The sequence below is a fragment of the Tamandua tetradactyla genome, chromosome 11, assembly GCF_023851605.1.
Source record: "Tamandua tetradactyla isolate mTamTet1 chromosome 11, mTamTet1.pri, whole genome shotgun sequence".
NCBI lineage: Eukaryota > Metazoa > Chordata > Mammalia > Pilosa > Myrmecophagidae > Tamandua > Tamandua tetradactyla.
This window is the reverse complement of record NC_135337.1, coordinates 92,470,011-92,484,393: the sequence shown is the minus strand read 5'-3', so window position 1 is coordinate 92,484,393 and position 14,383 is coordinate 92,470,011. Positions and strand designations below refer to the sequence as shown.

General features: G+C 38.7%; 1 protein-coding gene across 1 annotated transcript; it reads left to right on the top strand.

Moving 5' to 3' along the window:
* The first annotated feature begins 3,477 nt into the window (after positions 1 to 3,477).
* LOC143649680 (olfactory receptor 7C2-like) lies at positions 3,478 to 4,398 on the top strand. Its single transcript, XM_077119614.1, has one exon. The coding sequence runs from the start codon at positions 3,478 to 3,480 to the stop codon at positions 4,396 to 4,398; it is 921 nt and encodes a 306-aa protein (XP_076975729.1).
* Positions 4,399 to 14,383: the final 9,985 nt, after the last annotated feature.

Sequence of the window (14,383 nt, the reverse complement as noted above, 5' to 3'; positions counted from 1 at the left end):
ATATTCAAGAGGAAATTCTGGTTTTAAATATTATCTTTATCGCTGTTCAATTTATATTATCTACATATTTACCTGTGGCTTTTTAATCTGCTAGCTAATATGGTCTCCCGTACAATGTTTAACATTTGAAATTTATTTAGGCATCTGTAGGTGGTATTTAATATTTTCTAAATAGATAATTCACCATTAAACACTTATTCCTAAATTTATGGAACATTCCAATATAAGTAGGAATAAAAATTGCAAGTTTACATGAAAAAAATTATTATATAATTTAGTACATACTGAGTAGCTCAATAAATTACAAGACGTCAAATTTATAAAAGAGATCGTAAAAGTCTTACAATTTTTGTAGTTTTTCATAAGTTTATTTTTAGTGAGCTAAAATTGATTTTACATAAAATTAATCATTTCAAAGTATATTTATTGCAATCACAACCTTCTGCAATACTCGTGTCTATCAGGTTCCAAAACAGTTCATCACCACAAATAAAACCCCAAATCCTTTATCAGTCAGTTTCCACTTGCCCCTTCCCCCAGCCCCTGGCAACCACTAATCTGCTTGCTATCTCTTTGGCTTTATATATAGTCTGTACATTCATATACATGGAAATCTTACAAAATGTGCCTTTATCTTTTTGGTTGGTTTGTTACAATCCATGAGTCTTTTTTTTTTTCACCTAATATGCCATGAGTTCATAGGAAATAACTTCTACCAGCTCAGGCTCCTTTCCTTTGGTTCTCTTGATGGAGATTCTGGTGCGTCCATTGAACCCGGTGTGCTGGTTTGAAAGGATGTATGTCCCCTAGAAAAACCGTGTTTTAATCACAGTCCCATTTTGTAAAGGCAGAATAATCCCTATTCAATACTGTATGCTTGAATCTGTAATTAGATCATCTCCCTGGAGATGTAACCCAATCAAGAGTGGTTGTTAAACTGGATTAGGGGAGATGTGTCTCCACCCATTTCAGTGGGTCTTGATTGGTTTACTGGAATCCTATGAAAGAGAATGACAAGAGAGAAAGCCAGAGATTCAGAGAGAGCAGAGAAGAATGACATAACCATGTGGGGCAGAGAGTCCATCAGCCAGCACTTTGGAGATGAAGAAGGAAAATGTTTCCCAGGGAGCTTCATGAAACAGGAAGTCAGGAGAAGCTAGCAGATGATGCTGTGCTCTCCATGTGCCTTTCCACTTGAGAGAGAAATCATTACTGTGTTTGCCATTTGCCTTCTCACTTGAGAGAGAACCCCTGAACTTCATCGGCCTTCTTGAACCAAGGTATCTTTCCCTGGATGCCTTTGATTGGACATTTCTATAGACTTGTTTTAATTGGGACATTTTCTCAGCCTTAGAACTGTAAACAACAACTTATTAAATTCCCCTTTTTAAAAGCCATTCTGTTGCTGGTATATTGCATTCTGGCAGCTAGCAAACTAGGACACCCAGGTACCTTTTCCTCTGCTTTCTTGTTCTCATCATTTTCTCTCACACCTTTCAGGGAGCAACATCAGCTCTTAGAGTGATTAATATATTCCCTATGAGACAATAACTGTTACTGAGAATCTGTCCTTTAGCTTGTTTGCTTCCAACATTCCAACAGCATTTTGGGTTACATCATGGGTTCTTCTGATTTTGCCATACCATCATTTCTCAGGTTTCTTTTTGTGCAGTGCCAAAATGAAGTCCACAACATCCACTTTTTCTTTGGATTAAAAAGTATATGGCCAGGGTGGTGCAATGGTGGCTCAGTGGCAGAATTCTCGCCTGCCATGCTGGAGACCTGGGTTTGATTCCCAGTGTCTGCCCATGCAAAAAAAAAAAGTATATGGCCAAAGTAATGACTTAATGGTCTCTAAAAGGACAAGAGAACAAATAGCAGGTGCCTCTCCCCTTTCGCTCTATGTTAGTTATTTTGGGGGGATATCTGTAAGATGTTGGTTTTGGCCAAAAGGCAAAATGTGGCCTTATATTTCTGCCCTCCTTCACATAGATTGTTTTTTATAAATTTCACCCATGATGTAGCATATTTCATGCATTATTCCTTTTTTCTGCAGAAAAATATTTCATTGCATGGGTATGCCACAAACCTAAGTAAAAGGACATTCAATTTGTTTCCATTTTTCACATTGTAGATTGGAACGCTATGAACCCTCGTACAAGATTTTGTTTGAATACGTGTTTTCAGCTCTCTGAAGGATATAGCTAGGGGTGGAAATGCTGGGTCACATGGGAGATCTAAGTTTAAGATTTTGAGAAACTACACAAACTATTTTCCACAGCAGCTGTGGAAATGTACCATATTATATTCCCAGCAGCAGAGTTTGGGGTTAGGGTCAGACGTTCTCCACACCCCAGGCAATATCTGTTAACCTCAGCTTTCTCACTACAACCGTCCCAGTACTTGTGAAGTGCTTGCCACAACTTTTAACAGTGTTATGGAAGTTCAATGAAGACCATACAGTGAAATAGGCAGTTTGAATCAACATTTTTCATGGAGAAAATAGATGTAGTTGAGATGAAAAAAAAAGTCTTAAAAATATTTTTAAATACTGATAAATAAAGGCAGCAGTGCTAAATACAGAAAAATATAAAGGTTTCACAAAAGTAGTATCAATTAAATGATATAGGGACTCACGTTCTTCCCAGCATTCAGATTAAATTCCGTGTATTTGTATTAAAAAGAATGAACATGGGCGGGCCGCGGTGGCTCAGCGGGCAAAGTGCTTGCCTGCTATGCCGGAGGACCTCGGTTCGATTCCCGGCCCCAGCCCATGTAACAAAAACGGAGAAACAAAAATACAATAAAACAAGAAAATGTTTAAAAGATGTTTCCCTTTCTTCCTCCTTTCCTTCCTTCTATCCTTCCTTCCTTCTCTCTGTCTTTCCTTTAAAAAAAAAAAAAAAAAAAAAAGAATGAACATGACATGCACGTCTGTGTTTGTGTGTACTTAAAATTACAAGAAAATTTAAGAGAATAAGGATGTAAACATATAGAGTAAAATTAAGGTTACTGTTGTGTGAATCTGAGCATAGGAAAGATGGCAAATATTGAAAAATCCATATCTATCTTTAATGGATCTAAATTAAAATTCCTATGTTATTTCACTTGCAACATGGGTAGATTTCTGTAAGTTGCATGTGAAAGAATAAACTAGCACCAGTAACAGAATTGAGATAGAAAGAGTATTGGGTGACATTCGCTACTCAATCTTTTAGTATATTAGGTGAGAAACGATAAAAAAGATTAGACAAAGATTTCACAGCCTGCAAGTTTACAGGGACAGCAGGTGCTGGTTGTTCTAGACCCACAATTTGAGAACTTCTGACAGTTCATAAAGATATTCCAGGTAGTGATGGTAACGTCAAATTGTCAGCAAGGACCTCATTTCCCTTTAAGGATATTACTGTTATCTGCAGAAATACATACTTGGAATTATGTTTTGCTTTTCTCAGTCTGGGCAAACTCAGCAGCCACATGGAAACAGAAAACCAAACAAGACCTGGAGACTTCCTCCTTCTAGGGTTTGCAGAGGAGCAAAATCTGCAACCTCTTCTCTTTGGGCTTTTCCTGTCCATGTACCTGGTCACCGTCATGGGGAACCTGCTCATCATCCTGACCATCATCTCTGACTCCCACCTCCACGTGCCCATGTACTTCTTCCTCTCCAACCTGTCCTTTGCTGACATCTGTTTCACTTCAAACACCATCCCAAAGATGCTGGTGAACATCCAGATGCAGAAAAAAGTCATAACCTATGCAGGCTGCCTCAGCCAGATATTCTTTTTCATTGTTTTTGGATCCCTGGAGAGTTTACTCCTGACCATGATGGCCTATGACCGCTTCGTGGCCATCTGTCACCCCCTGCACTACACGGTCATCATGCACCCCCGGCTCTGTGTCCTGCTGGTCCTGGGGTCCTGGTGCCTCAGCGTCATTGCCTCCCTGCTCGAGACTTTGGCTGTTTTGAGGCTGTCTTTCTGCACACACCTGGAAATCCCACACGTTTTCTGTGATGTCCTTGAGGTTCTGAAGCTTGCCTGTTCGGACACCCTTATAAATAACTTATTCGTGTATCTTGTGGCTACTATTACAGGTGTTTTTCCTCTCTCTGGGATCCTCTTCTCCTATTCCAGGATTGTGTCCTCCATTCTGAGAATTTCCTCATCTGAGGGAAAGTATAAAGCTTTTTCCACCTGTGGGTCTCAACTGTCAGTTGTGTCCTTGTTCTACGGCACTGGCCTTGGCATCTACTTGAGCTCTGCAGCCTCGCCGTCCTCTAGAACAAGTGTGGTGGTCTCGGTGATGTACACGATGGTCACCCCCATGCTGAACCCCTTCATCTACAGTCTGAGGAACAGGGACATGAAGGGGGCTCTGGGGAGGCTGCTTAGCTGAGCAGCCAGCTCTCTTTTATGGGGAGCCATCATGACTACAGGTCCACAATAATGAGGACCAAATGGAACATTTTCATTTCATCTGCATTTACATATTTTAAAGAAACTCTTGCCTTAGATATTCCCATGGGGTATTTTCTGCCCTCGCTACAAATTATAAAGCTATATCATGGGGCAGTGTTATCAATTTCCAACCACTAATGTCATATTTGAATAAAATAGAATTTGGCATACTATCAAAATTTTAAAGAATATTTTGGATATTTTACAAAAATAAATATTAGCATGCACACCAAAAGCACAATTTTTGAACTAATAGAAGCCTTTGTTCTGGAAAGGAAACCCAAAGTTATTGAATAATAATAAGAATGACACTCCCTGTCATTAGTCTATTATTAATAGACTAATAAGAGTAGTCTATTATTAGACCACTCAAAATTTTCTTTCTTTCTTCAACTTCCTACCCCCAAGTCCATGTTCTTGTTTCATTTCCCAACAATTGCAACCAAGTAACACTCTAGCTGATATTCACATTGTCCCAAGAGATCTTTCTATTACAAAAGTGATCATCAAATTCAACAAATTGAAACCTTCTGTTGTACCCAACTGGACAATAAACTCAAAATACCACAGCTTCAGTGCAATATGACCCTACAAGGCTGGCATGCCAGCATCTTCACATACTGTGGGCTGCCTAAAGGACACTGATTTCCAAGATATTGAACCTGACATGCCCCTTCACCAGCTCTCCATAGTTTTCATACTTAAGTAGACTTAAACAGCTTCAATCTGCTTCAGGTCTCTCCAACAATTACATTTAGAACTTTCCTACTTCTCTTCTTTCTGGAAACTCCAAAACCCTTTCGGTTAGCCTGGAATCATCTCCTCTTTGAACCTTATTCTTAACATCCTCATAGGAAGACAAAAAAATAATGCTTGTGCACACTTAATTTGTAAGGTAAGGGCTCTCCCCATGAGTGCCTTGAGGGACATAGCAATCTTCTGACTCTCATGACTTAGTTCAGTTGGCACTTAGTTCACTTCTGTTTTAGATCAGAAGCTGAAACAATATATATTGTGGCAATGAATGATATAAATTAGTTTCACAGATCTTGGAAATGATGAAAGAGAAAAAAGAAGGAAATATTAAAATAGGTGTGAAGATATGCTGGTGAACGCATTTCCCATATAGAGATGAGAAGTGATGTATCAGTCAAGATTCTATTTTGCAGGAATTATAGAAGAGAGTAAATAAAACACCATAAGAAATTGGGAGCCTCCAAAAATAGTACTGGAAAATACAAAATCAATTCATTAATGTTTTTGTTTAGCTGTGTCTCTGTTTGTCTGCCTGTGCTTTGTGGATCTCAAGACTAAATATATTTTTTATTCTAAGCATTGGTCAAAATTATGTAAGCCATTGCACTAAGGCTGGAATAAGTTTAAAAGAAAACCCTAATGGAGTACAGTTCCTAAATATAGAGAGCAAAATGGAATTATGAAGGTGGACAGAGAAAAGCCAGGCAGAGTGGGTGCTCAGGCTCATCCAGAATTGAGGACCATAGAAGAAGCTGATGTCCTTGCTGCACCTGGCTTGTCATCGTATCAGAGTGTATCAGTCTTTTTTTTTCTTTTTTTCTTTTTTATTAATGGAAAGAAAGAAAAAAAGAAAAAGAAAAAAGAGATTAACACAACATTTAGAAATCACACCATTCCACACATGCACTTAGCAATTCTCAACATCATCACACAGATGCATGATCATCACCTCTCAGCACATTTGCATCGGTCCAGAGGAACCAGCAACAAAACAGAAAAAGACACAAAATGTCAACATAGAGAAAAGAAACAAAAGTAGCAATAACAGTAAAAAAACAACAACAAAAAAAACCCTATAGCTCAGATGCAGCTTCATTCAGTGTTTTAACATGATTACTTTACAGTTAGGTATTATTGTGCTGTCCATTTTTGAGTTTTTGTATCTAGTCCTGTTGCACAGTCTGTATCCCTTCAGCTTCAATTACCCATTGTCTTACCCTGTTTCTACCTCCTACTGGACTCTGTTACCAATGACATATTCCAAGTTTATTCTCGAATGTCCGTTCACATCAGTGGGACCATACAGTACTTGTCCTTCAGTTTTTGGCTGGACTCACTCAGCATAATATTCTCTAGGTCCATCCATGTTACTACATGCTTCATAAGTTTATCCTGTCTTAAAGCTGCATAGTATTCCATCGTATGTATATACCACAGTTTGTTTAGCCATTCTTCTGTTAATGGACATTTTGGCTGTTTCCATCTCTTTGCAATTGTACATAACGCTGCTATAAACATTGGTGTGCAAATGTCCGTTTGTGTCTTTGCCCTTAAGTCCTTTGAGTAGATACCTAGCAATGGTATTGCTGGGTCGTATGGCAATTCTATATTCAGCTTTTTGAGGAACCGCCAAACTGCCTTCCACAGTGGTTGCACCATTTGACATTCCCACCAACAGTGGATAAGTGTGCCTCTTTCTCCGCATCCTCTCCAGCACTTGTCATTTTCTGTTTTGTTGATAATAGGCATTCTGGTGGGTGTGAGATGATATCTCATTGTGGTTTTGATTTGCATTTCTCTAATGGCCAGGGACATTGAGCATTTCTTCATGTGCCTCTTGGCCATCCGTATTTCCTCTTCTGGTAGGTGTCTGTTCAAGTCTTTTTCCCATTTTGTAATTGGGTTGGCTGTCTTTTTGTTGTTGAGTTGAACAATCTCTTTATATATTCTGGATACTAGACCTTTATCTGATATGTCATTTCCAATTATTATCTCCCATTGTGTAGGCTGTCTTTCTATTTTCTTGATGAAGTTCTTTGATGCACAAAAGTGTTTAATTTTGAGGAGCTCCCATTTATTTATTTCTTTCTTCAGTGCTCTTGCTTTAGGTTTAAGGTCCATAAAACCACCTCCAGTTGTAAGATACATAAGATATCTCCCAACATTTTCCTCTAACTGTTTTATGGTCTTAGACCTAATGTTTAGATCTTTAATTCATTTTGAGTTAACTTTTGTATAGGGTGTGAGATATGGGTCTTCTTTCATTCTTTTGCATATGGATATCCAGTTCTCTAGGCACCATTTATTGAAGAGACTGTTCTGTCCCAGGTGAGTTGGCTTGACTGCCTTATCAAAGATCAAATGTCCATAGATGAGAGGGTCTATATCTGAGCACTCTATTCGATTCCATTGGTCGATATATCTATCTTTATGCCAATACCATGCTGTTTTGACCACTGTGGCTTCATAATATGCCTTAAAGTCAGGCAGCGCGAGACCTCCAGCTTTGGTTTTTTTCCTCAAGATGTTTTTAGCAATTCAGGGCACACTGCCCTTCCAGATAAATTTGCTTATTGGTTTTTCTATTTCTGAAAAATAAATTGTTGGGATTTTGATTGGTATTGCATTGAATCTGTAGATCAATTTAGGTAGGATTGACATCTTAACTATATTTAGTCTTCCAATCCATGAACACGGTATGCCCTTCCATCTATTTAGGTCTTCTGTGATTTCTTTTAGCAGTTTTTTGTAGTTTTCTTTATATAGGTTTTTTGTCTCTTTAGTTAAATTTATTCCTAGGTATTTTATTCTTTTAGTTGCAATTGTAAATGGGATTCGTTTCTTGATTTCCCCCTCAGCTTGTTCATTACTAGTGTATAGAAATGCTACAGATTTTTGAATGTTGATCTTGTAACCTGCTACTTTGCTGTACTCATTTATTAGCTCTAGTAGTTTTGTTGTGGATTTTTCCGGGTTTTCGACATATAGTATCATATCGTCTGCAAACAGTGATAGTTTTACTTCTTCCTTTCCAATTTTGATGCCTTATATTTCTTTTTCTTGTCTAATTGCTCTGGCTAGAACCTCCAACACAATATTGAATAATAGTGGTGATAGTGGACATCCTTGTCTTGTTCCTGATCTTAGGGGGAAAGTTTTCAATTTTTCCCCATTGAGGATGATATTAGCTGTGGGTTTTTCATATATTCCCTCTATCATTTTAAGGAAGTTCCCTTGTATTCCTATCTTTTGAAGTGTTTTCAGCAGGAAAGGAAGTTGAATCTTGTCAAATGCCTTCTCTGCATCAATTGAGATGATCGTGTGATTTTTCTGCTTTGATTTGTTGATGTGGTGTATTACATTAATTGATTTTCTTATGTTGAACCATCCTTGCATACCTGGGATGAATCCTACTTGGTCATGATGTATAATTCTTTTAATGTGTTGTTGGATACGATTTGCTAGAATTTTATTGAGGATTTTTGCATCTATATTCATTAGAGAGATTGGTCTGTAGTTTTCTTTTTTTGTAATATCTTTGCCTGGTTTTGGCATGAGGGTGATGTTGGCTTCATAGAATGAATTAGGTAGTTTTCCCTCCACTTCGATTATTTTGAAGAGTTTGAGGAGAGTTGGTACTAATTCCTTCTGGAATGTTTGATAGAATTCACATGTGAAGCCGTCTGGTCCTGGACTTTTCTTTTTAGGAATCTTTTGAATGACTAATTCAATCTCTTTACTTGTGATTGGTTTGTTGAGGTCATCTATTTCTTCTTGAGTCAAAGTTGGTTGTTCATGTCTTTCCAGGAACCCGTCCATTTCCTCTAAATTGTTGTATTTATTAGCGTAAAGTTGTTCATAGTATCCTGTTATTACCTCCTTTATTTCTGTGAGGTCAGTAGTTATGTCTCCTCTTCCATTTCTGATCTTATTTATTTGCATCCTCTCTCTTCTTCTTTTTGTCAATCTTGCTAAGGGCCCATCAATCTTATTGATTTTCTCATAGAACCAACTTCTGGCCTTATTGATTTTCTCTATTGTTTTCATGTTTTCAATTTCATTTATTTCTGCTCTAATCTTTGTTATTTCTTTCCTTTTGCTTGCTTTGGGATTAGTTTGCTGTTATTTCTCCAGTTCTTCCAAGTGGACAGTTAATTTCTGCATTTTCGCCTTTTCTTCTTTTCTGATAAAGGCATTTAGGGCAATAAATTTCCCTCTTAGCACTGCCTTTGCTGTGTTCCATAAGTTTTGATATGTTGTGTTTTCATTTTCATTCGCCTCTAGGTATTTACTAATTTCTCTTGCAATTTCTTCTTTGACCCACTTGTTGCTTAAGAGTGTGTTGTTGAGCCTCCATGTATTTGTGAGTTTTCTGGCACTCCGCCTATTATTGATTTCCAACTTCATTCCTTTATGATCCGAGAAAGTGTTGTGTATGATTTCAATCTTTTTAAATTTGTTAAGACTTGCTTTGTGACCCAGCATATGGTCTATCTTTGAGAATGATCCATGAGCACTTGAAAAAAAGGTGTATCCCGCTGTTGTGGGATGTAATGTCCTATAAATGTCTGTTAAGTCTAGCTCATTTGTAGTAATATTCAGATTCTCTATTTCTTTATTGATCCTCTGTCTAGATGTTCTGTCCATTGATGAGAGTGGGGAATTGAAGTCTCCAACTATTATGGTATATGAGTCTATTTCCCTTTTCAGTGTTTGCAGTGTATTCCTCATGTATTTTGGGGCATTTGGTTCGGTGCATAAATATTTATGATTGTTATGTCTTCTTGTTTAATTGTTCCTTTTATTAGTATATAGTGTCCTTTTTGTCTCTTTTAACTGTTTTACATTTGAAGTCTAATTTGTTGGATATTAGTATAGCCACTCCTGCTCTTTTCTGGTTATTATTTGCATGAAATATCTTTTCCCAACTTCTCACTTTCAACCTATATTTATCTTTGGGTCTAAGATGCGTTTCCTGTAGACAGCATATAGAAGGGTCCTGTTTTTTAATCCATTCTGCCAGTCTATGTCTTTTGATTGGGGAATTCAGTCCATTAACATTTAGAGTTATTACTGTTCGGATAATATTTTCCTCTACCATTTTGTCTTTTGTATTATATATATCATATCTGACTTTCCTTCTTTCTACACTCTTTTCCATATCTCTCTCTTCTGTCTTTCTGTATCTGACTCTAGTGCTCCCTTTAGTATTTCTTGCAGAGCTGGTCTCTTGGTCACAAATTCTCTCAGTGACTTTTTGTCTAAGAATGTTTTAATTTCTCCCTCATTTTTGAAGAACAATTTTGCTGGATATAGGAGTCTTGGTTGGCAGTTTTTCTCTTTTAGTAACTTAAATATATCATCCCACTGTCTTCTAGCTTCCATGGTTTCTGCTGAGAAATCTACACATAGTCTTATTGGGTTTCCCTTGTATGTGATGGATTGCTTCTCTCTCGCTGCTTTCAAGATCCTCTCTTTCTCTTTAACCTCTGACATTCTAACACTAATAAGTGTCTTGGGGAACGCCTATTTGTGTCTAATCTCTTTGGGGTGCGCTGCACTTCTTGGATCTGTAATTTTAGGTCTTTCATAAGAGTTGGGAAATTTTCAGTGATAATTTCTTCCATTAGTTTTTCTCCTCCTTTTCCCTTCTCTTCTCCTTCTGGGACACCCACAACACGTATATTTGTGCGGTTCATATTGTCCTTGAGTTCCCTGATACCCTGTTTGAATTTTTCCATTCTTTTCCGGATAGTTTCTGTTTCTTTTTGGAATTCAGATGTTGTATCCTCCAAATCACTAATTCTATCTTCTGTCTCTTTAAATCTATCATTGTAGGTATCCATTGTTTTTTCCATCTTTTCTACTTTATCCTTCACTTCCATAAGCTCTGTGATTTGTTTTTTCAGTTTTTCTATTCTTCTTTATGTTCAGCCCATGTCTTCTTCATGTCCTCCCTCAATTTATTGATTTCGTTTTTGAAGAGGTTTTCCATTTCTGTTCGTATATTCAACATTAGTTGTTTCAGCTCCTGTATCTCATTTGAACTATTGGTTTGTTCCTTTGACTGGGCCATATTTTCAATTTTCTGAGCGTGATCCGTTATCTTCTGCTGGCATCTGGGCATTTAGTCAGATTTCCCTGGGTTTTGGACCCCACAGGTTGTAAGATTTTTCTGTGAAATCTCTGGGTTCTGTTTTTCTTATCCTGCCCAGTAGGTGGCGCTCGTGGCACACGTTTGTCTACGGGATCCACCAGTAAAAGTTGCTGTGGGTCCTTTAACTCTGGAAAACTCTAGCCGTAGGGGAGGTTTGGCAGCCGAAGCGTCTTGGAAGAGTGCCAGCCGGCCCGGGGGTCCGAACACGGGGAGGGTCGCCGGCCGCCGCAGCACGTAAGAGCGCCCGACAAAATTTCCTAGTTGGCCCGGGGCGCCAAGCGTGGTGGAAGGGCGCCAGCTGTCGCAGCCCAGGAGAGTACACTGTTCCCAGGCGGACCGGGGAGTCACGTGTTTGGAAGGGACCCCCTGGTCACCGTTCTCCGCAGTCTGGGGATTTCTGACCCAACTCTTTCAGTTGGTCCGGGGGGCCTCGCATGGTGGGGACACCAGCCACCGCGGACTGAGGGGACCGCCTGCCCAATTCTGCCAGCTGGCCTGGGAAGGAGGAAGGGAGGGACTCTGGCCACTTGCCGTCCCGCCCAGGAAAGCCTGCGTCCCTCAGTGTTCTCACCGGAGCTGGTTCTCCCAGACAGTCAGCCATTCCAGGATGGGGTACGCTGTCCCTTTGATCTCCGTCGTGGCTCCAGGAGCTGCTCTGTATTGTCTCCACTCCCCCAGTAGCTGTTCTGACATCAGCTGATCCACTGCTCCTGGGCTATGTTGCTTTCAGCCTCTTTTTCCCAGTGGTTTCCTCTCTAAGCATCTGTGGGCCTTCACTTAGTTCCTCTGAACACAACTCTGGGTTCTGGCTCGCTTAGCATTCATGGGAAGGCACATGGCAACGTCTGCTGGGCTCTGCCCATGTGTAGGCAACTGCTCTCTCTCTCTGTTGGCACTCCAAATATCTCCAAACATCTGTGTGTCTGTCAGCTCTGAAGCAACTATTCTCTAAGCATCTGCATCTCAGTGTATCAGTCTTTTCTTTGTTATTCTAGTGCTTCAGGTTTTGATGCCTTTTTTAATGAATCAAATAGGCACACTCTTACCCTACTTCTGTTCTTCATCCTAAATATAAAGGCCTTCCCAGACCGGACTGTATAAAATCCTACACATACTATGAAAATCTATGCTTAGCCTGCTTAGCTTTCTTCATGTGATGTATCCCAGAGGGCACAATGTTGTGCACTCATGCCCTCTTGGATACTGTTCTCTCACTTCTCTGGTATAATGTAAGATCCAAATGAGCAAGGACTTCACCTGCTTTGTTCACCTTTGTGTTTTCACAATGTTTAGAAAACAAATTGAAGAAAATGTGATGTGATGAAATTGAGTGGCACAGAGAAACAAATCACGTTAATTTGGGGGGGAACTGTATTAAGCAATATTTAATGGAATATCTAAAATTAATAACTGAAAAATGATGGAAAATAATTTAATTAAATCAACATGGGTAATTAAGTTGATAAAGACTTAGAAATAAAAACATATGCAAATACACTTTTTACAAATGCAGGGGTATCTTGACTTATGCTCTAGTCCCATAGAAAAAATATGAATTCAAATATGATTATAAATAGGATAAAGGTGATGGATGGTCCAATTTAAAGAATGTCATCCAAGTGATGGCAGAGGGTGAGGAAACTTTTAGAAATAATTGAAATCACAAAAGGAAAAAGGTTACATGAGGAAAACAGATGAGATACATAAATGAATATACCCCATCTTTTAAAAAAAAAAAAAAAAGTAATGCCCTCACTTCACTGCACATCTCTCCACTGTTAATTCCCTACTTTTTCCTTTTTCCCTTAACTACATTACTCCTTGGTGAGATAACCTGCTTTTCCTAGAAGCACAATATCCCTGAAATTCCTTATTCTAATTGAGCTCACATTTCCAATGCTTAATTGTTAACAATGAACCTGATATTCCAGTGTCAAATGGTTACTTCTTTTTAACATCATGAAAATAATTCATTCATTTATCAAGCAAATGGGAAAACAAGCACAAAGACATTACAGCTTGGGACAGGCTGGATAGTGTCTCAGATGACCTCAGGTAAAAGTGCTCTGCTTCCACTTGGACCCCTACCTGCAGCATCTCCTGGGCTCTCTGACTCACCTGGATGGGATCTCCCACAGGAAGGTCTCGAGGTGGAATTCCAAATTCTCGCTGGGAGTTGAATGATGAAGTCTGAAACTCCACCCTCAGGTGTCGGTTCTCTAGTAAAATGTGGACTCCAACAAAAAGAACCTTGTCAAGATCACACAAGCTAAGGGACAGCAGCAGAGGAGATATTTACAGCATCCCTATAGCTGATAACGAGCATGTTTTCTTTCTGTTGTTTCCACTCACTAGCCATCACTTTTCTGTGGGACATTGGTCAGGATAAAGAGGAAATATTTTGAGTTGTTCCCAGAAGACAAGATTGTACATTAATAAAACCAATTTTTCTTACTCCTCCGTGAACTCTTCCTGCCCTCCATATGTCTAAACTCCTAGCAAATTACCCTGTTCAATGACTGGAAGATCACTCCAAATTTGAAGACTGAGGGACCCATCTAGACTAGGTCCCTTTCACCTCAAAAAGCACAAACATGGCATAAAAATACAGTCCTGGCTGTTATCTTCAGAAGTTTGTTATTCTTCTCTTTAACAAATTAGAAAACTCTGTTCATTGTGCATAAAATTTTGGAGACTGCACCATTTTCTTTGATGATGCTTTGCCAAAACAACTAGGAATGTCATGTCTGCAATGCAAATTAAAACCTATCATTTAGACCCTGACTTTAAAAAGTTTTATTAATTATAAATTATAAATTTAGATCATTTTATGCACCATGGTATATGCCTTGCATCTTTTAGGGATCGCCTCTCAGATGTGATCCTCCATATTTGAGTTATAGCTTCCATATTTGAATGATGTTACATTTATTTAACAGATTATTAATATTTTCATTCAGTTGAACCCTAAACAAGAAATGTAAACTTTGCATAATTTTAACTTTTTATT

Bases quoted from the DNA above. Each gene is read 5' to 3' on its own strand.
- LOC143649680 (XM_077119614.1), top strand. From the start codon at position 3,478: ATGGAAACAGAAAACCAAACAAGACCTGGAGACTTCCTCCTTCTAGGG.